Raw genomic sequence first — 27,782 nt, 5'->3', positions numbered from 1 at the left:
GTCTCAGATTTCCCCTTCTCATCATGCCCGTCGGGCGGTTGTTATCCCTTTCCTCATAGGCGCTGGCATCTTTACTGGGGTTGCCACAGGTACCTCCGGCCTTGGGACCTCCATCAACTTTTACTACAAGCTTTCTCAGGAACTCAATGATGACATGGAGTGGGTCGTGGACTCACTCACGTCACTCCAGACCCAACTTTCCAGCCTGGCTGCGGTCGCCCTCCAGAACCGGCGTGCCCTTGACCTGCTCACTGCCGAAAAGGGTGGAACCTGTCTCTTTCTCCAAGAAGAATGTTGCTACTACGTAAACCAGTCTGGAATCGTTGCCACCAAGGTCTGTGAACTCCGTGACCACATTCAGCGCTGTCGTGAAGAGCTCGCCTCCTGGGGGTTTGGCTCTCAGTCCTGGACCTCTTGCCTCCTCCCTTTTGCGGGCCCTTTACTCTCCATTTTTCTCCTAGCTACCATTGGCCTGTGCATCCTCAATGCCCTTGTCCGCTTCATTAAAAATACCTTCTCCCGTCAGACCACCGCCCACATCCTTGCCCTATGGGGTCATTGCCCTCTCGATTTAAATGATGATCTCTAGGGTTCCCCTTCCCATCATCAATGGGGGACATGTCAGAGCAGTTTCCAGCGATAACAGCCGCTAGGGACTTTCCCAGCATGTTAGAGCAGTCTCTGGCGATAACAGCCGTTAGAAACTCTCCCGTCACCCCAACCAGCTTTAACCAATCCCCTGCCACAATAGCAATGGCGCGAACCCTTTCAAACTCAGAAGCCCGACGCTATATAACCAAACGCCCTACCCCGGTGAGTGCTCAGTCTTTGGGAACGATCCCACTGAGCCCGCCGGCAAAATAAAGCTGCGTTTTCCCTGATCTCTGTGTGCCACTTGAGTTTCTCAGTCCTTGCCGTTTTCTGCAGCATAACAACATTGAATTTTCCAAACCAAAAACACAGTTTATCTCTGCATTTACTTCGATCTACATTGATTTCTTTCATTGCTATTTCTAGTTTTCAGCTTACAGGTCTTACATATACTTTGGATATTTATACCTGTGGCTTTCATGGGTTTTTTTTGGTGGTTTTATAAATGTTACTTTTAAGTTTTCAACTTCCAATTTTTCATTGCTAATACATAGAAATGATTAATTTTAATATATTGATACCTTTAGCTCTTTGAAGGCCTGAAAAATGGAAACCCACCAAAGCCAAAGCAAAATTTGCTTTTTTAAAAATATTTTTTAAAGGGTTAAGTTACTCTTTCCTGTCTTAGTCTGCTTTAAAACTTAGATCACTATGACAGCTTTTGTTACTGGAGAGTGAGTCCTCCTGTGTGCAGTGTCCAGATTCTTGGTGTCTTGAGCAAAGAATTGAATGAGACACAGAAGTAAAGTGATGAAAGACGAGTTTATTAGAAGAGATAGTACACTTCAAAGAAGCAGAGCAGAGAGAAGCAGAGCAGAGAGCAGTAGAGAATGGCTCAGGGTCCAAAGGTGGCATTATTAGGAGAAAAGTATCCTCCAAAGAATTTGCAGAGGGCTGAGCAAAAGAAGAGGCTCAAAAGCTCTGGTGAGTTCTTGGAGTTTTTATCCTTTTTTCTCTAGAATGGGCTGTTCCTTTGTAGGTGTGGGACCACTTGATTAACACCTGTGGTTGACAAGAGGCTATTATCTCATCTTTTTAGACTGTGCAGGTGTGGGTATGAGTGGCCATTTTGATGTAGTTGGGTATCTTGTACCCATTTGTTTACAATGAAAAGGGGAAGTTTTGGACAGAGGAGGGAAGGTCTTTGGGCCGGTAATGCAGAGACCCGATGTCTAGCTCTAACTGCCTGCCTGTTTTCCCCTTGAGAGATGTGATCCCCATAAAACTCCATGGGAAGTTGAGGGACAGGAGGTCTGTTCATCTGTATCTGCTTCCTGCTGGGCAGGGGCATAGAGCTTTCCCTACCTATTGGGGGATTCACGGAACTCTCACCCTATCTGATAATCAGATGAGAGGAAGGTCTGGGGATCCACCTGGAAGACCAGGTTGGCTTCTTTGGTTGGGAATAGCAATCTTGCTGGGGTATCCTCTGCATCCCCAAGGCCCCTGAATGAGAAAAAATAGATTTTAATTAGTAAATCTGTTAGCTCTATAGAGCCTGTGGCCATTCAACCTGTCATTTAGGTGATGTCAATTGTCCCATTATCCATGAGCTGGGCCCAGAATGTGTTGGAAAGACCATTAGGCTTCAGTGATTACAATCAAGTATAGGGCCTGGGGGAATGTTAAAAACCTATTTGGTTTCTGGGATGGCCAAGAGTTAGATCAGTTAGATCTGAAATGGCTCGGGGGATGTTGGGAAGTTACAGGCTTTTAAGTAGTTACATGAGGCAGGGGTGGGAGACATCCTGTGGTTCAGGGTAGGAACAATATTTAGGATTCAGAAGCTGATTAGAAGAGGAATCAAAGCCAGGGGCTAAGGAGCTAAGAAACTAGGGAAAAGGATACTTAAAATTTCTGTAGTGAGGGAGGCTTAAAGCTTTTGTAGTGAAGGAGCTCTCCCATATCACTTTGATTTAGTTGTTAGTTGTCTCAAAATTGTTGATTGATATTCTGGCATAGACATGAAAACATGTATTTTGAGATGAGATTTAACTGAGCAATCTTTAAGTGGTCTTAAAGAGTATCATAAAATACAGACTGTTTTCCATTATTGGCCTCACAGTTTTCTTAAGAATAATTATAGGCCATCTGTGAATAATTTTAAGGTTTAAATATACAATTTTGTTTCTTTTGTTATTTTCTGTTTTCTGAAGATCTTCAGATACATTTTTGTGTAACACTGTTGTTACAGATTTTGGACTCAGCAAGGAATCAGTAGATCAAGAAAAGAAGGCCTACTCATTTTGTGGTACAGTGGAATATATGGCTCCTGAAGTAGTAAGTAGGAGAGGTCATTCCCAGAGTGCTGATTGGTGGTCATATGGTATACTTATGGTAAGTAGTGTTATTTTTTCAAATTATGCCAATATAAAATTAATATTATTTAGAATAAATTGTGGGAGATATCAGGTGAGAATAGGGTTCTAATAATTCATAATTATCATTAAAAAACTTATATTTGGGGTAGCCGGTTAGCTCAGTTAGAGCGATGGTGCTGACAGCACCAAGGTTGCCGGTTCTATCCCCACTTGGGCCACTGTAAGCTGCGCTCTCCTTTAAAAAAAAAATAAAAGACCAACTTTTGTTTGGCTACCTGTTGTACAATAATAATTAGGGTTTTGGTGTTTTGATTTCTTTTAAAGTTACTGAAAGAAAATGTAAATAGCATTCTTTTATAAACTATTTAAGTTTAAAACTTAGACCTGAAACCATAAATTCCTAGAAGAAAACATAGGCAGTAAACTCTTTGACATCAGTCTTAGCAGTATTTTTTTGGACATGTCTTCTCAGGCAAGCGCAACCAAAGCAAAACATGGGACTACATCAAACTAAAAAGCTTTTGCACCCAAAGGAAACCATCAACAAGATGAAAAGGCAACTTACTGAAAGGGAGAAGATAATTGCAAATGATATATCTAATAAAGGGTTAATATTTAAAATATATAAAGAACTCATACAAATCAATATTAAATTTTTTATTTATTAAATAAATGGGCAGAGGAAGTGAACAGATATTTTTCCAAAAAAGATGCTACAGATGGCCAACAGGCACATGAAAAGATTGATTGTCATCACTAATCATCAGGGAAATGAAAATTAAAACTACAGTGAGATATCACCTCACACCTTTCAGAATGGCTACTATCAAAAAGTCAACAAATAAAAAGTGTTGGCAAGGATGTGGAGAAAAGGGAACCCTCATGGCACTGTTGGTGGGATTTTATATATAATGGAATATTACTTAGCTATAAGTAAGAATGAAATGTTGCCGTTTGCAACAATATGGATTGACCTAGAGGGAATTATGCTAATTGAAATAAGTCAGAGAGAAAAGGACAAAATTACTTCATTTATATGTGGAATCTAAACAAACAAACAGACTGGTAAATACAGAGAACAAATTGATGGTTGCTGGAGGGCAGTTATGTGGAAGAAGGGGTGAAGAAGGTGAAGGGGATTAAGTACAAATTTCCAGTTATAAAATAAGTCACAGGGGTGTTATGTACAGCATAGGGAATACAGTCAGTAATACCATAACTTTGTATGGTGACGGATGATTAGTAGACTTAATGGTGATTTGTAAGGTATATAAATGTAGAATCATTATGTTCTACACCTGAACCTAGTATGATATCTTATGTCACCTATATTTTAATAAAAAATTAGAAAAAGGTCTACCAGGTTTTAGATTTCAGAATACTGTGTTTAGCAGTCTTATGATATTTTAATTAGTTATCATAGAATTTAGCACCTTACCATATATTATTGTCAAATTGTTACAGGCATATCCCTAGAAATATTGTAAACCTCTTGATGAGAGCAATCATGTCTTATACTACTTTGTATCTCCTTCTATGTACCTAACATAGAGGGCATATGGACTAATTTGGTATAAGATTAAGCATTGAATTTGTAGTGTTAAGTAAGATAATAAATTAATAGCTATTGAATTAAATACAGTTTGCTTTTGAAGCCTGGTAATCCATTTTGCCTATTTATCACTGAATGGCACACAATATGACACATCAATATATTAAGTTCCTACTACCGTGTTTCCCCAAAAATAAGACCTTGCCGGACCATCAGCTCTAATGTGTCTTTTGGAGCAAAAATTAATATAAGACCCAGTCTTACATTATATAAGACCGGCTATTATATTATATTATATTATATTATATTATATTATATTATATTGACTCGGTCTTATATTAAAATAATGACGCGTTAGAGCTGATGGTTCTGCTAGGTCTTATTTTCAGGGAAACACAGTTTATTTAAGGGGGAGGTATGTTTCTGATATACTGTCCTTCTCTTTTACTTTTTGTCAATGCCATTCCCACCTCTACTCTCCCAGTCCCCAGTAGAGAACCATTACTTTAAATTTGGGGTTTGGGGTCTGGAGCTTGAGAGAGATGATCCTCATGCACCATACTTTCCTTTTCCTTTCTTTCACTCCTACAACTACCTCCTCAGTCTCCAGTTGAGAACCCTTACTGTCAATTTGGGAGGGAAAATGGGCTTGAGAGAGATTGAGGCTGGATCAAATTGAGAGTCCTCAGGGGGTATAGGAGAGAGTTGAATGGATAAGCTAACTAAGGTTGTAAGTTCAGATAAGTGAACAAAGGACAGGCCAAAGCCATTATTGGATCTAAGTTTGAGTTTTAAATATTAGGAATATAAAAACTTTTTAATGAACTATAATTATGGATCTTCATTTTTAGACCTACTTTTCCCATACAATTAATTAATGTCCTAGTTTTTTGCATTGCAGGTAAATCTCATAGGGAAAATGTTTTCCTTATCCTGTATACAACTGTCTGAATTTTTTTCTTTATAAAAGATACGTGTGCGCGCGCGCGCAGCTTCTCTTGTTTTGGTTCCTGTTTTTTGGGAAGTGAGGGGAATGAGAATGGTTAAATCTTTCTTCATCATGTATGAATCTGAAATGGTTCTATGCTTATTTTTACTTTCTTTTTACTGTTAAGTTGTTTGCTTTAAAAGCATATCTTTCTTTTAAAAGAAAATGACTTGTGTCTATTTCCAAATTGCTTTGGTTTGGGGTAACTTAACCAAACATGACAGTACTGAAAAATATTGGTTTCATTTGCTACAGATCACCTATCAGTGGAGTGGGTATGAGAAGTGTATTTCCATAAATGACCTAGGTTTCTGATCCTATTTTGATCTACTGTCATGTAGATCCTGTATGATTTGATGATCATGTATTACAAGTCTCAATTTTTTTCCTAAAGAATTTCTTTGTGTGTTCTGAGTTGTGCTAAATTGATTGTGTTATTTTTTTGGTTTGTTTTAGTTTGAAATGCTTACTGGTACACTGCCATTTCAAGGTAATGACAGAAATGAGACCATGAATATGATATTAAAGTAAGTTTAAATACTATTTTTTTCTTTTTGGAAAAATTTCTGGCTTTCGGTTTTGAGAAACTTGTGGGTTTAAATCGACAACAAAGAAACATTTTTCACACTGTCTTATTCCCTTCTCCTACCATATGGGGGACATTATTTGCCATCGTGAAAGCATTCTTTAAAATTCTTTTTGAGGTTTGTAAATTTAGAGAAGTATGGCTAGATTTAAATTTTCTAAAATTCTCTTTTCCAGAGCAAAACTTGGAATGCCTCGGTTTCTTAGTGCTGAAGCACAAAGTCTTCTAACGATGTTACTGAAAAGGAATCCAGTACATAGATTGGGTATTGTTTATTTTCTTAGCTTTTATAACAATATACTGCATGCTTTGGGAAGATAATTATAATTATAACTTTATGTTTTCTGGCTTAAGTTCCTTTACTGTTGCTATGTATTCATAACTACAACTTTGCGTTTTGTACATGCAAAGATTCCAGTAAATTCTGTTTTGTCTATAATTGAAAAATGGAGTGGTCTAGTTACTCAGTACTTCTGTTTAACATATATCATTATGTGTATCATATGGATTACCTCTTTTTGAAATAATTCACAGAATTGTATAGGTAATCCTTTTAGATATTTGAAGATAATTATTTTGCTTTCCTAATGTTCTTCAAGGTAAATAATGTTTCCATAACTGCTCATTATTTATATACTTTTTGGTAGCCTTTCCCTTGATCCAGATGTAATCCTATTATCCTGTTTATGTACTTATGTTAAAATTGCAATGTTACTTTATTCTGTTTTACTGTTTAATTTACCATATAGATATTAGGCCATAAATTGAATTATGAAGAAAAGAAAATGTACTTAAATTTTAATGTTACATTAAACGTGGTTTTGATTTGATTTGGAAGGCATTTCAGTATTTCATGATACTCTGTATGCTTCAATATGAATATCAGTTATTTTTATCATTTAATTTAAATGATCAATTAATAAAATATCAGATGGGAAATCAAACTTTTCATTGCAAGGAATTTATGAAATATGTTTACTCCTCTTTATAGATAACAGCCTGAAGGCCAGGTATAAAGATTTTAAAAATCATACCAGTAAAAAAGTCTCCGTTTTTATAGGTTCAGAAGGAGTTGAGGAAATCAAAAGACATCCTTTTTTTGCAAATATTGACTGGAATGTAAGTTCAGTTGAAAATGTGTTACTGAATAACTTTAATATGAGCAAAAGCTGAAGAGTAAGTGGTAGTATATGGACTTTGCTGATAAACAATCCATTTGTTTTATATTTAGTATGAGATTTTTTTTTATTTGGGTAACATTGGTTAATAACATACAAGTTTCAGGTGTGCAATATTATAATTCCCTATCTGTATGCACTATCAGATGCTCACCATCAAGAGTCTAGTTGCCATTTGTCACATATAATTGAACCCCTTTACCCATTTCACCCTCCCCCCACTCTCCTTCCCCTCTGGTAACCAATCACCAATCTGTTGTCTGTATGTATGACTTTGTTGTTTTGTTTGTTAATTTGTGGTTTTTTTTTTGTTTCATATTCCACATGTGAGTGAAATCATACACTTTTTGTCCTTTTCCTTCTGACTTATTTCACTTAGCATAATACCCTCAAGATCCATCCCTATTTTTACAAATTCATCCATACGTCTTCTGGTTCAAGGTAATCGCTATGATGTACGACACCTGTAAATAAAAATACCTTGAACCAGAAGATGTGTGGATAATGGTAAATTTTAGTTTCTCATTTGTTTTACCTAGTAATTATGTTTAATAGTCTCCCCTATTCTAGGTTGAGAAATATGGACAAGGAAGAGAAAGGCGAAAAGGGATAAATGATAGGGCAGATTCTTACAGAAAATGAATTCTAAAGAATCTAAGATGTTATTTAATTTCAAATGATTTTTCTGTCATGTATTAGGACAAATGAAATTCGTTAAAGAGTGGATATTTCTGTACAGGTATTTCACTAAATTTGGAGAGTACGTGAAAACAGAACCATTATGGAATTCTAAGTCATGTATAGAATTTTTTTTTAAGTTGCAACTCCTAGACTACTAATAAGCTTTTCTAAGAAAAACCCACATTTTGTTGTTTGTTTTATAACACAGTTCTATGTATTTTCTGTACTATTAATCATCATAGGTAAGCAGTTTTGATGATCTATTTCTGGTTTGGGTATTGAAAATTTTTTCAAAAGTTTCTTGAATTCTAGGGCAGAGGTAGAAAGCCATTATTCACTGATCGAGTCATTATTTCACCTGCCTTATAGAACAAGTTTTAGAAGGCAATATTTTGATTTATTTTTATAAGCCACTAGTATTAATAACCTACAAGGCCATACAAATTTTAGAAAGTTAGAATATTACAGAATATTAACTTTTTGAATTCTATTATAAGAGCCCTAGACAGTTCCTTTAATGCATATTTTCATGTGAAAGCAATATTTATTTGAAATATATAGTTATTGAAGGTAGCTATTAATTTTGAAATCCTTGAGTATTATTAGCTATTTCCCCATGGTAACATTATGACATATTCTGTATGGTTATTTTATCAGGGGATATTCAAGCCAAATTTTGATATCCAAAACCCAGCATCATTATTCCTTGTGAATGCAACCTGTGGCATCCCTACTATGTTTCCTGGTGTCAGTTGATTCTGTACATTATCTCTCAAATTTTTAGAATTTAGTTAATGGGTATCTGAAGTTTGTTGAAATTTCATTTATGAAATTATGATTCTTCTGTTAAGGGCTATGAACATTATGTTTTGCTTTCCCTTACAAAGTATAATAATTTTTAAAGTGTTAATATGTTTTTGTGTTATGCTGTTGCTCTAGAAATTATATAAAAGAGAAGTTAAACCTCCTTTCAAACCTGCTTCTGGAAAAGCAGATGATACTTTTTGTTTTGATCCTGAATTTACTGCAAAAACACCTAAAGGTAATTCATGTTTATGTGTAACATCAGGGCTTTTTGTTCAATTAGATCAGGGGTGTCCAAACTGCGGCCCGTGGGCCAAATGTTAATTGGCCCACAGCAAATTCCAAAAATATATTTAGTTCACTTAAATAAACCAGGTGAGGCAATACGTACTTCACCTCGAGTGAGTGGCCCTGTTTGTGTATTTTACCGCATACGGCCCTTGGTAAAAAACGTTGAAAAAAGTTTGGACATCCCTGAATTAGATGGTTAAAAAAATAAACTAGTTTCTTAAATAAAAGCTAAAAGAATTTTAAGTTTGCAAAGGGTTGATTTGCCCTTCCTATATACAGTGTTGCTTGGGCACCTCAAGTAGAGGCTTTCAATGGGAAATATTTATCAGAAGCAGAGACTAGACCAAAGGTGAAAAGTTTTTTGTTTTGTTTTATTTTAAAAGTATTTTGACATGCTAATGCCTTAGAGGGTAGGGGGTGGGGTAGGTGATAAGACATGAGATACATCATTCTGACTCTTACAGTTTAGAATTTAACGAGGTTTACTTTTTTTTTTTTTTAAGGATTGAAAAAAATTTTTTATTGGGGAACAGTGTGTTTCTCCAGGGCCCATCAGTTCCAAGTCTTTGCCCTTCAATCTAGTTGTGGAGGGCGCAGCTCAGCTCCAAGTCCTGTCGCCGTTTTCAATCTTTAGTTGCAGGGGGCTCAGCCCGCCATCCCATGCGGGAATTGAACCGGCAACCTTGTTGTTGAGAGCTCACACTCTAACCTAGTGAACCATCTGGCTGCCCTAATGAGGTTTACTTTTAGTGGCGTTTGTTTCATACATTTTTCAACAAATATTAAATGCCTACAGTGTACTAAGCAGTGAGGATGCAGCAGTGAACAGCACGAAAATTACAATCCACATGGCACTTGCATAGTAGTGTGGGGAGATGGATAACACAATAAATCAAATATATAATGTAGCATGTCTGATGCTAATATTTAATGATTTCCTTTATTTTCAAATAAATGCTGACATTTTATATCATAGAAGTCCATGTAGTTCTAATTAAATATAATTATTTGGCCATTAGATTCTCCTGGTTTGCCAGCCAGTGCTAATACCCATCAACTCTTCAAAGGATTCAGCTTTGTTTCAACTTCTATTGAAGAAGAATATAAAATCACTTCTATCACAAGTGCAGACGTATTTCCAGTTGTTCAGGTAAATTCTGCATAATCAAATTATATAGTTTAGGGATAATTATTTCTTTTAGTGACTCCTAATGGATTTATAATAATTTTTACGTGATTTTTAACTTCATTTATCTCTGTATAATAATGAATTAAAGGTGTTGCTATATGTTTTGAAATAAAGCAGACGGTAGTAACTTTTAATTATATTTATGTAATCTCTTTTGGCAAGAAAATGTAATGGTGATGTATAAGCTAGTTTATTTATTGTGTTGGCTTTAGGAATCTAGACAGCCTGCAATTTAGGATCAGCTCAGATCTGTTTAAGCCATTTATAAATACTGATGAAACTTCTAGAATTAATTATTCTTGATTTTTTTTTTAAAGATTTAAGATGAATGTATATTTAGGAGAAAAGATAGAAAATGTAAAAATATTGCATTAATCTTAGTATTTTACATTAAAAAACAGATAAATGGAAATCCTGCACGGTTTAGTGAAGTATATGAATTGAAAGAGGATATCGGTATTGGCTCCTATTCTGTTTGCAAGCGTTGCATACATATAGCTACCAACATGGAATTTGCCGTGAAGGTATTGGCCCTGAGCCTAACTTTTTTTGTTTCATATGTGTAAGTTAAATGACAGGTTAACCGACATTTTTCAGTGGAGCTAGGAGGGATTGCAAAGATAAGATAATGAGGAAGAACTCTTAAGACTTAATATTTTCATTTTGAATTTCTTTCCAAGACTTTATTTTGGAGAAACAGTGTATTCCATGAATGTCTTGCTTTTTAATAGTTTTATTGTAAGGTAGTATGTTAAGATTGAGCAATTGTGACAATTACTATTGCATTTGGATCACATTATCAGTTAGTATAGATTCAGTTAACTGGAACATAATGTTAAAGAAAGTGTTCTATTTTATTGTTAGGTTTTTAAATGTTAAAATAATATGAGACAAGCATCACTCTTGAGTTTTAAGCATTTGCTTAAAAATATAACCAAATTGAAAATGTATCATTCATTTTTAGACAAAGAAAATAATTTGGTTTTCTCTGAGATTTGTCTTGTCTTATTTCTTAGATCATTGACAGAAGTAACAGAGACCCCTCAGAAGAAATTGAAATATTAATGCGCTATGGACAACACCCCAACATTATCACTTTAAAAGATGTAGGTATTTAAATTCTAAGCTAATTCAAAAGCTAAGCTAATGAAGTTACGACTTGGCACTTTACTTTCTTATTGAAAATTTTCATGTCTATGGTATATTTATTGTCATGCAACAAAATCTCAAGACTCTTAAATTTGCTACTTCAATTTTTTTTATCCCCTATGATTCTGTATTCCTATCCTTATAGACTGTCAAAAAGGAACTGTGATGGTTGGTAAATGAGTGTCCTGAATACTTGAGTATAGTCTGGTTAGTTAATAACAATTATAACTAGTACTATTTATTATTCTGTAGTACTGTAAAATATAGCAGATTGGGAATCTGCCAAATTCTAGAAGATTTTACTTTCTTGATTACAGAAATTGGTTGTTGCTTTATGGATTTTTTTTTGAACGAAATAGTATATTACTCTGTAGTTTTATAAAATGAGCATATAACTCATATTAATAGATGTTACTGACTGCTGGCTTTTCACATAAGAAAATAATGCTCCTTTCTCTGTAGAGAAGGCAGACAAATCAGCCATCACTTCAATCAGTTTGTTTTAGATAATAGGATAAGCCTTTTGATTAAGAATCTTTAAACAGTAGTTTACCTCTCTCTCCCTCCCTCTCTCCCTCTCTCCCTCCCTCCCTCCCTCCCTCCCTCCCTCCTTCCCTCCCTCCCTCCCTCCCTCCCTCCCTCCCTGAGAGGGTATACATATTTTTCTTATTTATTCTCCTTGATATAATATTTGAATTCAACAAATATTTAAGACACCATGTCAGGTAATGGACTGTGGGGAGAATTTTGAAAAACCTGATAATATATGTATTGCCAGAAGGAAGCTTAGTATTAATAGGGAAAAACAGTGTCTATAATATAGTAAAAAATGAGATAGATGCCATTTGAGAGGCACAGAGTTTTATTTTTCCATTTATATCCTTTGATGAAGTATAACATACAACTTTAAAAGTTAATAAAATTATACAGTGAGTGCAAAAAAAGTATACACATTTTAAGAAAGGAAAACTCTATTAAAATTGTAATATATATCGATAACAAAAGATGACTACAAGTTACATTTGAGTTTTGCAATTACAAAAGGTGCTCAAAGTAGTTACCATCAGCATAATTTTAATACAATTTTTTTCTTAAAATGTGTATACGTTGTTGTTTTTTTGGTACCCTCTGTATATGTTTAATATGGTCTCACAGGACTGTATAAGAGGTTATTTGGCTGGTTTAATCTTCCGTATAGCCTGTACTATACTAACAATAAAGAAATGTCTTTTTTTAACACTGGAGGTTCACTAGAAAAGTAAAGTAAATGTAATTTAAACATTTATGTTCTTTAGGTTTATGATGATGGTAGATATGTTTATCTTGTTACGGATTTGATGAAAGGAGGAGAGCTACTTGACCGTATTCTCAAACAAAAATGTTTCACAGAACGGGAAGCTAGTGATATACTGTTTGTAATAACTAAGACACTGGACTATCTTCATTGTCAAGGAGTAAGTTATAATTATATTCTTCCCTTTAATTCTAGGACTTACATCTTCATAAAATCATATATAGGGGATACCACCTAAAATGGATAACTTTTTTCTATCACATACAAGTATATTTTACAGAGACAATCTTAATTAAAACTCATAATATAGTGAAGGTTGTGGATTTTGGAAAATGAATAATACTTTATTAATTCTCTTCACTCTGCCTGTTGGCCCTGATTAAATAGCATATTAGTTTTAAAAGTGGTTTGGATGATATAAATGTATCTAAGCTGGACTTTAAAATTATTAGGTTGGTGCAAAAGTAGTTGCAGTTTTTTTTTTTTTCTGTTGTTTTTTTAACCTGTTAAAGCGCAATTACTTTTGTATTAACCTAATATTAACCCTAATCAAACTTAAAAGTGAAACATAAAATAATTATTCAAAGACATGTTGTGAATATGATTCAAATTATGCTATACCTAACATATAAAGCTCTGGCAGGAAGAGGACTGTGTGTATCTTGACCCTTGCCAACCCGTCCTCCAAGTACAATAAGAAATTTGGATTCTAAACATTCGAAATACCAATACATTAAAATTTTTAGTGGAGGAGCAGACCTGTTATTTTGCTTCCTATCTCTTCATAAAGAAAGCAAATGTTATCAAAAAAGGTCAACTTTTATTATATATTGCTATACAAGAAAACAAAGCCACAAATAATTTAAAAATGTAAGTTTGAATTAGTTGTAATAGTGGATATGTATCCACTTAAGTATTATCAATAAAGAAATTGACAAATCAGAATTGACACAGTGAAAATTCTACGTGAGCCCCTCTTATAATTAAGAAAAATAACCCAAGATTCAGTTTTGTGTGTGGTTTAATAGAATATATTTTTAAATATTTTCAGATATAAATTGTATAATGCTAAAGGAGTAGTTCTTTTATAATTTAATTCCTTGGTTGTCTTTATCAACACTCTCTAAAATAAAGGACGACCAGAAGTTTTGAGAAGAGGAAAATGTTAAGCATCTTTTCTTAGTTTATTATTTTAGAAACCTTCTGGTTCTTACATCAATTAAATAAATTAATGACAGAGGTTCATTGAGCATTTCTATATGCCAGGCATTGTAAAAGGTGTTGCAGATTCAAACTGAGTAAGACTCGGTCCTTGTCTTTGAAGAGCTTTCAGTATGGTAAACTGCTAATGAAAGATAGGACTAGATTAAATGAAGTAGATAATAGCTCTAGGAAAATAACCGTGTAGAGAATTTCAGAATATTTTCCATTTCTTGCATTTCATTTGGGTCTTATTTATTGTTTCTATTTTTCTGCTGAGAGTTTCATGCGTTGAAAGCATATTTTGTTTTACTCCGTTGTGTAGTTATAATAGCCACTTAGTTTTTAAAATTTATTTTGTATTTATTTAGTCTTGTGAATTTTACATAATACATTTTGAGATATAATTGACATAACATTGTGTAGTTTTAAGGTGTGCAGTGTGTTAGTTTGATACATTTATATACTACAGTATGATCACCACCACAATGTTAGCTAGCACCTCCATCGCATCACGTATAATAATAGCCACTTGTTTGTTAGGTCCACTGTGGTTTATCTTGGAGTTGGAATTAGTTGACTTTTCTTTTTCTCTTGAAACTTTGTTCCATTTTCTTGGTTCTTCGTATATCAGATAACTTTGGATTATATACTGCACATTTGAATATTAAGATATATAAATTTTTTTGTATTCTGCTATTTTTCTCTAATGATTATTATTGTTTCTGTTTTGTTTTGCTTCAATAAATACTTTTCTTGGCAGTGTCTGCACTGAAAACTCTGCTTTTGGGCTAGCAACTTGACCTCTATCTTTTATCTTTATATTAACTATTTTGAGCCTCTTGTGCACATTTTTGATTCAAGGGTCAGTTCTGGCTTTTTACCTTACAGTATCCCTCCACTCAGCATTCACAGTTCCCCAGCATCTCTTTCTGGTCCTCCAGGCCAGAAAGACTGTGGGCTCTTTTTAATTTAATTTTATTAAATTTATTGGGGTGACAATTGTTAGTAAAGTTACATAGATTTCAGGTGTACAATTCTGTATTACATCATCTATAAATCCCATTGTGTGTTCATCACCCGGAGTCAGTTCTCCTTCCATCACCATATATTCGATCCCCCTTACCCTCATCTCCCACCCCCTACCCCCACCCCAACTGTGGGCTTTTCCATGTGTGTCTTCACCACTACTGTGTGCCATCAGAACTGCACTTAAACCTAGCCTAAAAGCCATTCATATAGCTCCCCGTATTCCTTCCGTCAATCAAGTGTGTACTCCCAGCCAGTCTATCTGCTTCTTTTCACTCTCCAGTACCTTCAGGTAGTTGAATTTTGTATTATGTTTGGGTTTTATAGTTGTTTACTCTGAGGAGGGGCATGTTCAGCAGGGTCTTAGTCCATTATAACCAGAAGTGGAACTGAGAATTGAGTTTTGATACTTTGAGATTGGAAGTGGTTAACAAAACTGGTGGCTTGAATAGAAACTGGAGCATCTGTCTGATAGAGATTATTCCCTCTGTATACTTCAGGCTTTCAAGTCTATCCAGGTTGGAGAAAGTATCATTTTCAAAATTTTATGCTTAAGAAAGTTCCTTTTCCTGGAAATATATTACCTTAAAGTGTTTTATTTCACAAATATTTACTTAGCGATAGAGAAATGTTATGCTTTTTATTTCTTTTATATTCAAGGTTGTTCACCGTGATCTTAAACCTAGTAATATTTTATACATGGATGAATCAGCCAATGCAGACTCCATTAAGATCTGTGATTTTGGGTTTGCAAAACAACTTCGAGGAGAAAATGGACTTCTCTTAACTCCATGCTATACTGCAAACTTTGTAGCACCTGAGGTACTCTTTAAAACTTCAGTTTTTGCCTTCACTCTTCTCCTTTAGTTGAATGTATATGTATGTTAGGGTAGGTAGGTAAAAGCTGAGTTATCTTGTCCATTCTCAACTATATATAAAGCTCTTTAAATCAGTGAATTCTGATACCCCTGATATAAATATTCAGACTAGGAACTATCATCTGAAATCAACCTTAATGTAATAATCAGACTATACTATTCTTTGGGTTATGTACTAGTTTCAAAACCATACCATTTTAGAGCTGGGAGAGAGAATAGCGATAACTCCACCTTCAACATATTAAATATCATAAATGAGGAAAATGAAGCTTAAAGTACCTAAATAAATAACTTTTTCAAGACCTAGCACTCACTCAGTTACAAAGCCAGGATAGATTTTCAGATATTTTCAGGGTTGTGCTGGACATGAGGTAACTTATAATTGTTTAACATTATACATAATAGACATATAAGGATAGTTTCATCCCTGATTGTTTAAGGATCTTCTAATTTCTGGAGAAAACAGCTTCTCCGGGTTTTTTTATAAGCCATAGGATTTTTCTTGGAAAATAACATTCATATGTGGATCTTAGAGGGAAGATTCAGGAAAGGTAAGGCTGGGGAGGTTAAGGGGTGAAGGTTTCACATTTGGCAAGCTCCAACAGACAGCCAGTTCTGATCATTGGTGTGGGAGTTTTGACTGTAGCAGTTCCCACAGAAATTGAAAGTGTGGTTGATGAAAGAATGAATCAAGGATGGCACTGGTCATATAGGTTTTTTTTAAGATTTGTTTGTAAGTCAGAAGCTGTACTTATATGTTATGAATTATGCTAACCCATATGGATTATTATATTGTATATTTAACACAAAGCAAAATAAAAAAAGTTAAAGTTTGAAAAATTGAAATTTCCAAGTCAGAGAAAAAGCATGAAATAATTTGAGGATGAATAACCATCTCATGTGCATGTTTTCTGATTTTATTTTTGTATCAAATAGCCCTTTTTGAATAAAACGGCACATCAGATTAACATTAATAACCATTTATATTTAAATATCAACAAATCTGTATTTTAATGTAGCTATTAGAAAAATAAATAATATTTCTAACAATAAAGATAGAAATGTGGAAAAATAACTTTCTAAAGAAAACTTAGAATGTTAAAATTCATTAAATCTTTAAGATAGAGATGTGGAGGAAGCTGCATAGCACCTGCTTTACAGGGTCTTCATGGTAAGAGACTTGCCCTATCAGAAATCATGTCCACGTCTAGAGAATGTGCTCTCATCTGTATTTTAATTAAATTCATAGAATAAGGAATGCACACATTTTTATTAAACTAAAATATACAGAAACTATTATTTTTCCAATAAAAATTGGAATGCATGCATGAGCCAAGAAGGGGTTATTGTATTGACCCCAGGTGTAAGAGATATAAATCAGACGTTAAAAAATTAGCCTTTCTTGGACATTTCAATGGTTTTATAGGATAGGCGGACAGAATAGTTGAGATTAGGGCTCTTCTGTTAAAGAAAGGATATGTAGTCATCATTAATATTCTAACATTTGTGCAGGAGACATGAAGAAGAGTACAGAATAATCATTTTCATGGCCAAATTCTTAATACTGACTTAATCTTATGGACTTGGACCCCTTGATATGATGGAAACTTCTCACTGGAAAAAGACTAGGGGTGAATGTATCCCAAATGAACATCTCCAAAGCAGACATTAAAATGCAAAATATATAATATGTCTGTGTTTAGATTGATGGTTAGGTAAACATTTTTTAGCTTAAAGTCTAAGTAAACATTTTTAAATGAGTGCAAATCCAGAGAAGAATGCAGCCTTTTGATGCTTTTTATCCTAACAGACTTCCATTGTATAATAGTAAGACACTCTCACCATTATAATAGTGAAGTTTTTCAGGTGAACTTGTGGACAACACTTCATGTGCCTGAACTACCTTTTGCTAGTGTTTGTATTTCCAAAACCCTTTGAAAAGTTTTATTATCTAGTGCTGAAGCTTCTGCTAGCAATTAATGAATACTTGTAAATTGTTGTAAATAAAATACAGAGATTTGGGTAACATTTGTAATATTTCAAACCTGTTCATAAATGAGTCATGAAATATATGAAATACATTATCTTTTAAACTAGAATCAGAAATATTCAAGTATCTAGGCAGATATTTGAGTAATAACAGCATTATGGGGGCATAAATCCATTATTTCATCACACTGTATAACGAGGAGATCTTTGCTAAGATATAAACTAATTATAATTTCAGCTTAACAATAGCAAGGAATATTCATTCATATTTTTTATATGAATCAATTCAATCAACCTCTTAAAGTAGACATAATAGATGTGCTCGCTTCTCTACTGTACCTGTCGCAAAATTAATATATTCTTTCATTTATAAAAGTAAATCCATTATATTATTCAAGTGATATTTAATGCCTACTGAAGTCTAAGAATGATCCTGAATTAAAGGAACTTACAGTAAATTGGATGGATGTTGTCTGCAGCTCTTTTATAAAATAATTGTAAAATTACCCTGTTTTGCTCTGTTCTGGGCTGTCATATGTTTCACTCCAAATATGAATTAAGTTGAACTTAATTAAGTTGAACTTGATTTAAGTTGAGCAAAGGGAATGAGAATCTCTGTCTATGTTACTTTTTGCTGATTTGGGAAACCAAATGAGAAAGTTAATGGTGTTACTGTGCAAAAGGTCCGGCTGCTCTCCAAGCCAAAACGCGAGAGGCAAGGTTGGTAGAAAGAAAAGCAGTTTTATTCCAAAATGCCAGCATTAAGGGAAGACAATGGACTCCCTCTCACAAAGACTGCCTTTCCCCTCTTAATATTGCCAAAAGGTTTTATACACACACAAGGAGGGGCAGAAGTAAGGAGCTAAAAGTTGGCTAGGCACCTCCAAGAAAAAGCGCTTCCTAGAGGCTGGTCCGCCCCAGGGCAGGAGTGAATCCCACACAGATGCCAAAAACCCCTCCCAAGTTGCTGGCCCAGGTGTGCACACTGGTCCAAAGTAAATAAAACCATTGGAACTGGTATGCATAGTAAATGTACAGTAAACAGTCATCAAGGTTTGGTGGGAGCGGGGGAAGCAAAGAAAGGAAAAAAAAAAACTTTCAATAAGTCCCAAGCCAAACCTCAGTCAAATCAAATTACATCAGAGGTTTACATTTCAAAAACAAAAGTACAGGATCACTGTTACAATGGCATTAATAACTTTAATTCTGACTTCTATCTTCTTGTATTTAAGTTGATGCAAGTAGGAAGGTAACTATATTCATATCCGGCAATTGTCAAAGCCAAACTTACAAATAAAATGTCCATGATGGTGGTTATACCGTCCCCATTTTATTAATGTGTTAAGGTTTTTATTTGGTTCCTATGCGTAAAGGCTTTAGCAGAGGACTTATTTTTCTAAATGAAAAAAGGCTTCATGTCATCTTTATTTTTCTAACAAACTCTATTAACTTCATAGAGAAAACTTACATGCATATAAAATATATTATTTGATTTTTATTAACACTAGTCCCAACAGCAAAAAACAGCTACCTAAATTATTGTATGAAAAATTGATGAAACCAGAATTTATCCGATGTGTATTTGTGATCCAGAAATATACTGATCTTTTCAAGACATAAGCCTTGTATATAAAATATAAATTCATCTTTTTCATAAGATCATATATTATCTCTTGTAGTAAGGAGGCAGTTATAAATATTAAAAGCACAGGCTCTAGAGTAAGAATACCTACTCCACTACTTATTACTTTTGTTATACTGGGCAAATTACTTAACATTTGCCTCAGATTCCTCAACTTCAAAATGGCAATAATCATATCACCTCATAGAGTCAGTGTCAGGATTAAAAGACAGTACTGTGTATAGTATACATTAAGCTCTCGGTTCATATTAGTCTTAAACTTTGATGTCTGTATCTGATTTTCATAAGAGGAGAAATCAAAGTTCATTGAGTTCAGGGATCATACCTTACAAGGTTGTATTTGTGTGTGACCCATGTTACTTAATCACTTTATTAATAGCCATTTACTCAATGCTTGGTAATAGCAGAAGACTGCTTTTAACATTAAGTGAGTCTATCTTTGAAAATATTAAAATAATCTTAAGTGTTTAAATTGTGAACGTTTGTGAGAGTATTAGAAGCACAACTTTCTTTCAGATGAGAAAATTGAGTTTATACTGAGTAGTACCAGATAATGAGTTTTCTTTCTCAGGTTCTTATGCAACAGGGCTACGATGCTGCCTGTGATATTTGGAGTCTGGGAGTCCTTTTATACACAATGTTGGCGGGGTAAGAAACTTATATACTCAAAATAACTCACATCATTATTTGAATTTCACTTGTATATTTTCATCTGGAAAGAGGACAGATGAAGATAACCTTAAGGAAATTGCTATCAACATTTCAAAATATTACATATTGTTTACTTAACAAAATTTAAAAACTAAAGTAAGGCATTTAATGAGGCAATATTCAGGTATATAATTAAAAGAGTTTTCAATTTGAACTCATACTTTAAAATAAAGCATATATTTTTATTTTGATATTTTACATTGAGTGCATTACTTATTGGAAAGTGTTTCTTTGAGCATAAAATAATTTCCTGTTTCAACAGGTACTTGCCCACTGAACTTGATACTGAGTGAATTTCCCCCACTTGCGCTTCCGCCTCACTCCCCCCTTTCCCCCACTCCGGTTCAAGCTGTTGTTTCTCAGTCTAGTTGTGTAGGACCCAGCTCCCTGGCCCATGCTGGTATTTTGCGCTCCCCTTGGCTGAGGCAGTCAGTCGGCAGTTGTCCGGCAGCTCACTATGGCTGCCGCTGGCCACCCAACCACACTAGGTAGCCCGCAGCAGCTCATGGCAGCTTATGCCAACCTCCGGCTGGCCAACCTCTGGCTGCTGAGGGCATCCCACCTCCAGGGAGAGCTGTTGTTCACAATCTTAGCTGTAGAGGGCGCAGCTCACTGGCCCATGTGGGAATTGAACTGGCGACCTCGGCTGGCCCTGAGTTAATTTTTTTTTTGCTTTTGTTTTCTTGCTTTTTAAAGAGGGCGCATTCTCAGTGGCCCATGGAGGGATCGAACACAGCAACCTTGTTATTTGCACCGCGCTGTAACCACCTGAGCTATTCAGTTATCCTATGAGTTAATTTTTTTAAAGTAGTTGAATTCTGGCTCTCCTGGCAATAGAGATTTAGTAAGACTGAGCTTTATAACAAATCTAAATAGTAGCAGAATACTAAATTACAGAAACACACACAGCTGCCTTCTCTTAAAAGGCTAAAGAAATAATTTTTAAAAGTAATCATTGTATTATGTTATTGTTGGTAATTACAAATAATACAAGTGCTGTTTTACTTTTTTTGATGTATGATTAGATTTATTGCTTCATTATTCTCTTCTCATTTTGTGTTTTTATCTTTATTATTTTTTCCCTTTGCTTTCATTTGGTTTATTTAATTTTTTTCGAGATGTTTTACTCTTAATATTTTTATTTAGGAGCAAAAATTTAAGGCTGTAGAAAAAAGCTAGGTTTAGCAAAGTCTAATGCATAGAATAGAGTTTGAAGAATTATAATGCAATTATAATATACTTAGGTGTGCCTTTTTATAAAGAAGGCATTTAGTACAATTGAAGTATGCTTGACATAATAGAAACTTTGTAAGTTATGTAAATGGTAAATAAACTATGTATTGGCTTAGTGATGAATACATACATCAGTACTTTTAGATATGTTACAAACTTTAGCAGAATATTTAGTTATAGCCCACAACAAGCGTTAAATTAAGGACAGCTAAAATTTGCTTATGAACTGCAGTCAGCACACTATTGTTTTCAAACAATGGGATATCATTTCTAGAGTGCTGCTTTCAAGTACTTTATGACTAAACAAAACATGATGGTGTGTATAAATGTGTGTTTAGTTTTATCTCAACTTAATTGTCACATGGGTGAATTAAGACATTAACATATTAAGACATTTCTCATGCTTTTTAACCCTGTCTTTCCATTCCCAAATTTGAATACCATTTTCAGTTCCATCTGTTAAAATGGTACAAAACTGATCATTCTTTTTTTGTTTGTTTGTTAAATTTATCAGGGTGACATTGGTTAGTGAAATTATACAGGTTTCAAGTATATATTTCTATAATACACCATCTAATATATGGAATTGTGTGTTCACCACCCAGAGTCAGTTCTACTTCCATCACCATATGTTTGACCCCCTTTTCCCACTTCTACTTTAACTTTATACAGTATTTTTATCTTCCTGTCCATGAATATTGCTCCACATAATTTTAATGGCTATAGAGGATTTTTTGTTATACTGATTTTACTAACCCATTTTTCATAGACATTAATTCAAAGTATTGTTAACCTGTTTAAACTGGTAATATTTATAAAATGCTAGTGAATAAATTTGAACCAATATAATAAATGCATGTTTATGAATATACAAAATTATCAGTTTTCTCATGGTAGGTATATTTGGTTTGCTAACTTATGCCTGGGTGAATACAAAATTAGCATTTTATTCTGTTCTGATTTTAAGACTAGTTTTACATGAAAAGCCACAGTTTTTATTTTATTTTACATTGATTAGCTGATCAAAAGTAAAAAAAATTGATATAGGCAAAACTCCATTTTATTAAATAATTCATTAGGATTAAGTTCATTGAAGTATCAAATTTGATACGAACAGTGAAGGGAAATAATTAGATGATTTTTTAATTTGCTATAGTGAATATTTACATATAGTCTTGTACTCATCACTTTCAATTAGATTTAATATGTATGTTAGACCCTCATCTCTGTTAAAATATATTTTATTAATAGCTACACTCCATTTACTAATGGCCCCAATGATACTCCTGAAGAGATACTGCTGCGCATAGGCAACGGAAAGTTCTCTCTGAGTGGTGGAAACTGGGACAATATTTCGGATGGAGCAAAGGTATAATTAGATATATGTTTTGTTTTGTTGCATTCATGTTAAATTGCTGAAATGTTTAAGTTATAGTCTAGTCTGTATTTGCAAAGTACTTGATGGTGTTATATGTCAGTATTTGTTTTTTAACTCAATGTGTATGTGTGGATTGAACAAGACAATGGCTGACTTTTTTCTGCTATGCTTCTGGGCTATTCGTCACTTATCAGTTTATACCGTATTTCCCCGAAAATAAGACCTAGCCGGACAATCAGCTCTAAGGTGTCTTTTGGAGCAAAAATTAATTTTAGTATACGACCCAGTCTTATTGATTTTTGCTCCAAAAGACGCATTAGAGCTGATTGTCCGGCTAGGTCTTACTTTTGGGAAAACACGGTGTTTATTAGGGAATATAAACTAATGTTAGTATTAACCAAAACTAAAAATATAAATATTCTGAGGAAAAATGAATATTTAAGCCAACTAAAGTTTCTTTCTTCACTTAGTGTCTTTTTACACATCGTTTCTTCTTTAGCACATACATTGACTAGTGATTATGTAGGCAATTTTTATGTTAACTTATTCTTAGAGAATATACAAACTTTTTATCTAGATATTTATTATTGATGTTATGTCCAATATAATGCTAGCCACATATGTAATTTTAAAGTTCCTAGTAGCCACTTTAAAAGAAAACACAAAAAGAAACAGGTGAAAATTAATAATGTAATTTATTTAACCTTGTATATTTAAATTACTTTACCATGTATTCAATATAAAAAATTAGTGAGCTGTTTTACATCCGTTTTTCCTTCTAGTCTTCAAAATTTGGTGTGTATTTTATACTTAACAGCCTATTTGAATTTGGACTACCCACATTTCGTAAGTGTTTAATAGCAGTATGTGGCTAGTGACTGCTGTATTATTGCTGAGTAACTAACTGGTCTTATGTAATTTAGGAAAAAAACCATTGACCAAACCTTGACTGCTAATTTTTACATTTATAATTTAAAGTTTTTCAGTTTTAAAACATAAACCCAGGAGTGGCCGGTTAGCTCAGTTGGTTAGAGCATGGTGCTGATAACACCAAGGTTGCCAGTTGGATCCCTGCATGGGCCACTGAGCTGTGCGCTCCTTAAAGAAAAAAACGTAAGGCCAAGGGTTGTCAGCATGTGTCTTACAGAGACCTGAAGCTTTTAAGCCACCTTTTGAAGTAGAAAACATTTTAAGACAAAAGGAATTGTTTATGTTTAATATCTGCTAATGATAAAATCTAATTGTTTCAAGAACACTAGCTATTCTGGATGGTATATTGTGGAGTACATCTCATGTCTTGATCATTGTAGAATAAATAAATCAGGGATGTGATTGTTATTACCTTTTAAACATCAGAAAACCAGAGAACAGATTGTGTTTTGATCTTAGCCGTAACACAAGTGTGCTGTGGGATGTAGTAGAAGGAACACCTTCTACTACATTGGAAGCCAGATCTGAGTGTTAATTTTGATCTACTAACTAGCTCCTTCAGTTTTGTCATCTGTAAAATGTAGGGACTAATTTCTCCCTTTGTGTCCTTCTGATAGGGTAGGTAGATAGATAGAAATGAGCAGGGGAAGGAGAGATTTAGCCCCAGTTAGAAAGCCCCTTGCTGTAGCTCCTAGTTGGGTCAAGATGCCTGGCAGCTGCCCAGCAGGACATCAGGCTTACACATACCTGTAAATCAGAGATGTGTTGTTAAAAATGGGGATGGGGGGGCGCACATCCTGTTTATCATCAATACCTTCCTAGCCCAACAGGATTCCGGGTTTACACATGCCCCTAAATCAAAGAAATGCATTGCTAAATGCCAGAGGACTAGGCACCTCAGAGGGAGAAAGAGATAAGAGAAGGGACAGGGGGAGGCAATTCTACCCATAGACATAAAAGCCTTCATACAATGTGAGGTGTGGCTTCTTCCTCCCTTGGGTCAGCCCCTCAATGTCTCAGAGTGTACTTTCTTTTACTAACAAACTTCTGTTCATGTTGTATAAATTTCTATCTCTTGATTGAATTCTTTCCTTCAAGAAGACAAGAACCGAGGTGTTCAACATCATTTTCCTGGTAACACTTCCAACTCCAAAATTCTATTTCTATGCATTTTGGTTTATTTATAAATTGTCAGAGAGCCCCTTGTAAAGTGATTGAAACTACTAGCATTATTAATTAAACATGTAATTTCTCATCAGCCAGTTTGTGCATCAGAAATTATATTTTCCCAAGTAACAGTTGCAATATTTAAAGCTATATATATGATCCTCTTCCATTCTTTAGAAAAACAAAAACAAAACAACTGGCAACAGTGATGCTGAAATAGCAATTTATATTCTAATTGTGCTTAGATTTTTAGTTTTCAGTGTTGCATGCGTTTTATGTTTAGGTCTGCCTAGTGCTTAAGGAATAATACTTGTACATATTAAAGTTAAGTTTTATTCTCACCTTCTCTTTTAGCCTGATATTCTAGAGAAATTAACATAGGAAAAGATACTAGATGGGGCGGCCAGATGGTTGGAGCCTGTGCTCCTAACACCTAGGTCGCCGGTTCGATTGTCCCATAGGCCAGTGAGCTGGGCTTGAACTGGAGCTGGGCTGCCGTGAGCGGCCGAACAATGGCCAGCAACCGACTGCCTCAGCCGGGTAGAGTGTGATGCTCATAATACCAACATGGGCCAGGTAGCTGCGTCCTCTACAGCTAGACTGAGAACAATGGCTTGAATCAGATTTAAAGGGTGGTGGGGAAGGTACTAGGGGATATTGTTGAACTATGACACAAGGCCTTTCATGTATTCCCTTTTTATGGATTAAGTGACTTTAGTTCTTTCGTTGAAACTTTTCCGAAAGTGATGGCAAATTACTGAACAAAAGGATTGTATGAATCTTTTAAAACACTATGTCATATACATTTTAACACTGATTTTTTTGCCTATTTTAAATTAGTGCTGAAGGTAAACTATTGTTCAGTTGCTCATAACCCCTTAAACTAGTTTTCTCTTTTATTTTTTTTAAAGATTTTATTGGGTAGGGGAACAGGACTTTATTGGGGAACAGTGTGTACTTCCAGGATTTTTTCCAAGTTAAGCTGTTGTCCTTTCAATCGTAGTTGTGGAGGGTGCAGTTCGGCTCCAGGTCCAGTTGCTGTTAGTTGCAGGGGGTGCAGCCCACCATCCCTTGCGGGAGTCAACGAGTCGAACCAGCAACCCTGTGATTGAGAGCCTGTGCTCCAACCAACTGAGCCATCCGGGAGCTCAGCGGCAGCTCAGCTCAAGGTGCTGTGTTCAATCTTAGTTGCAGGGGGCGGAGCCCACCATCCCTTGTAGGATTCAAGGAGTCGAACAGGCAACCTTGTGGTTGAGAGCCCACTGGCCCATGTGGGAATTGAACCAGCAGCCTTCGGCATTAGGAGCACGGAGCTCCAACCGCCGCCTGAGCCACGGGACCGGCCCCTATTTCTTTAGTGGTGAGAACTGTGGTATTTGCTGCAACCTCATGACAATTCTTGTTTTAGGTTGGTGCAAAAGTAATTGCAGTTTAAAAGGTTAAAATAATTGCGAAAACCACAATTACTTTTGCACCAACCTAATACTTATAGTTCCTTACAAGCTGTTTTTCCCATTTGAGTACTTTTCTTGTTATTGGTTAGTAACACCACTAGAAGGATATAGAAGATGCTTCTGTTTGCTTCCTATCCATTCAGAGTTCCTAGACTTTGTTTATTCAGTTAAATGGTGGAGGTGATAGAAGTCATGAGAGCTTTGTGAGTCTTAGCTATAATAATTTCAGCTTACTCCTCACCTCTAAACCCAGGCTTTGAGGACATTGGAGAGACAAGGAGAAGAATCTGTGAAACAAAGCCAAAGTAGAAGAGACAAGAGAGTAAGAAAAATTTCATGGTGTCACTCCGTATTAAAAATAAACACAATAATACCTGATTAATTATTTAGAAGACCATTCTACCTATATTTCAGACTATTTTAAATAAAGTGTTAATTATCTCAAGTACATATACCCTTAGCCAACAAAGAATTGCTCAGTAGAAGTTCTATGGGACAATTATTTATGACTTCTTCCCTGACCTCCTTTAAAAAGAACAACTTCTGCTTTTCCTCTAGCCTTGTACCCATTACTATGTTGTATGTGTATTATTTAGAACACTTACCATATTCTCCTTTGTCATATATTCGTTTGTGTACATTTTTAGTCTTCCCACTCAGGGAGCTTTAAATGTCATATTTATTCTTGTATATCTTTACACATCTAGCATAATGAATAGTTGAATACTTTTTCCTAAACTATTTAATCTTTTAAGATTATTTTTAAATTTATTTTTCAGTTATAGTTGCCATACGATATTACATTAGTTTCAGGTATACTGCAGAGTGATTAGACATTTATTTAATCTTTTCTTCAGGTATACCTTGCATTATTAATTTACACAGCAAGCTTTTTTGGTCCATTATATAAAGATAAATACTGTCCTATTGTGAATGAGTATAAATTTGAAATAAGTGATCAAGTTTTACACAAATATTTCTTCTCCATTTGACTTGAGGTTGCTTTTAATAGGAGATTTTTTGTTGTTGATGTATTTACAAGTCATAGATTTGTAAAGCTAAAAGGGATCTGGTCCATTATTTTGCAGATAGATGAACCAAGATAAATAGAATTTATCTTGTCCAAAGTCACACACTAATCACTGGCAGAGCTGGAACTGATTTTAAGTCCAGTACTCTTTTTCAGCCTACCACATGCTAAGGAAGACTTTCTGGAGGAAGTAAGGCTTTATTAGCTTGGCTTGTGTGGATGGAATGGAGGAGAAAAAGGTCTATAACCCTTTAATAATACAGAGTTCAAAGGAAAGGTGTTATTGTTCACTCACTTCTTTTCTATAGTATAGAAATTAAGTATCTGAAGCTACATTACTCTTTACATAATCTGCATTACAGAGCAATTTTACAGGTAAAACATTATATTGAAATCCTTCTAGGACTTCTAGTACGATAGCCTTGAAATATCTTCTGCCAAATTATAGTAGAGAAAG

At 34.7% G+C, this 27,782-nt stretch overlaps 1 protein-coding gene across 4 annotated transcripts in view; it reads left to right on the top strand.

Moving 5' to 3' along the window:
• Positions 1 to 27,782, top strand: part of RPS6KA6 (ribosomal protein S6 kinase A6) — a 105,474-nt gene that overhangs the window by 63,669 nt on the left and 14,023 nt on the right. For all 4 annotated transcript variants that reach the window (XM_074323580.1, XM_074323578.1, XM_074323577.1 and 1 more), the window contains 12 exons: positions 2,846 to 2,988; positions 5,969 to 6,039; positions 6,275 to 6,363; positions 7,159 to 7,217; positions 8,897 to 8,999; positions 10,072 to 10,202; positions 10,643 to 10,765; positions 11,258 to 11,347; positions 12,686 to 12,844; positions 15,574 to 15,735; positions 19,994 to 20,070; positions 22,618 to 22,735. In XM_074323580.1, the coding sequence (XP_074179681.1) occupies positions 2,846 to 2,988; positions 5,969 to 6,039; positions 6,275 to 6,363; positions 7,159 to 7,217; positions 8,897 to 8,999; positions 10,072 to 10,202; positions 10,643 to 10,765; positions 11,258 to 11,347; positions 12,686 to 12,844; positions 15,574 to 15,735; positions 19,994 to 20,070; positions 22,618 to 22,735 (1,325 nt within the window). The remainder of the gene's footprint in view (positions 1 to 2,845; positions 2,989 to 5,968; positions 6,040 to 6,274; positions 6,364 to 7,158; positions 7,218 to 8,896; positions 9,000 to 10,071; positions 10,203 to 10,642; positions 10,766 to 11,257; positions 11,348 to 12,685; positions 12,845 to 15,573; positions 15,736 to 19,993; positions 20,071 to 22,617; positions 22,736 to 27,782) is intronic.

This window comes from Rhinolophus sinicus, chromosome X (genome assembly GCF_036562045.2).
Source record: "Rhinolophus sinicus isolate RSC01 chromosome X, ASM3656204v1, whole genome shotgun sequence".
Lineage (NCBI taxonomy): Eukaryota > Metazoa > Chordata > Mammalia > Chiroptera > Rhinolophidae > Rhinolophus > Rhinolophus sinicus.
The sequence above is the reverse complement of the archived record's forward strand: the minus strand, read 5'-3'. Positions and strand labels throughout refer to the sequence as shown.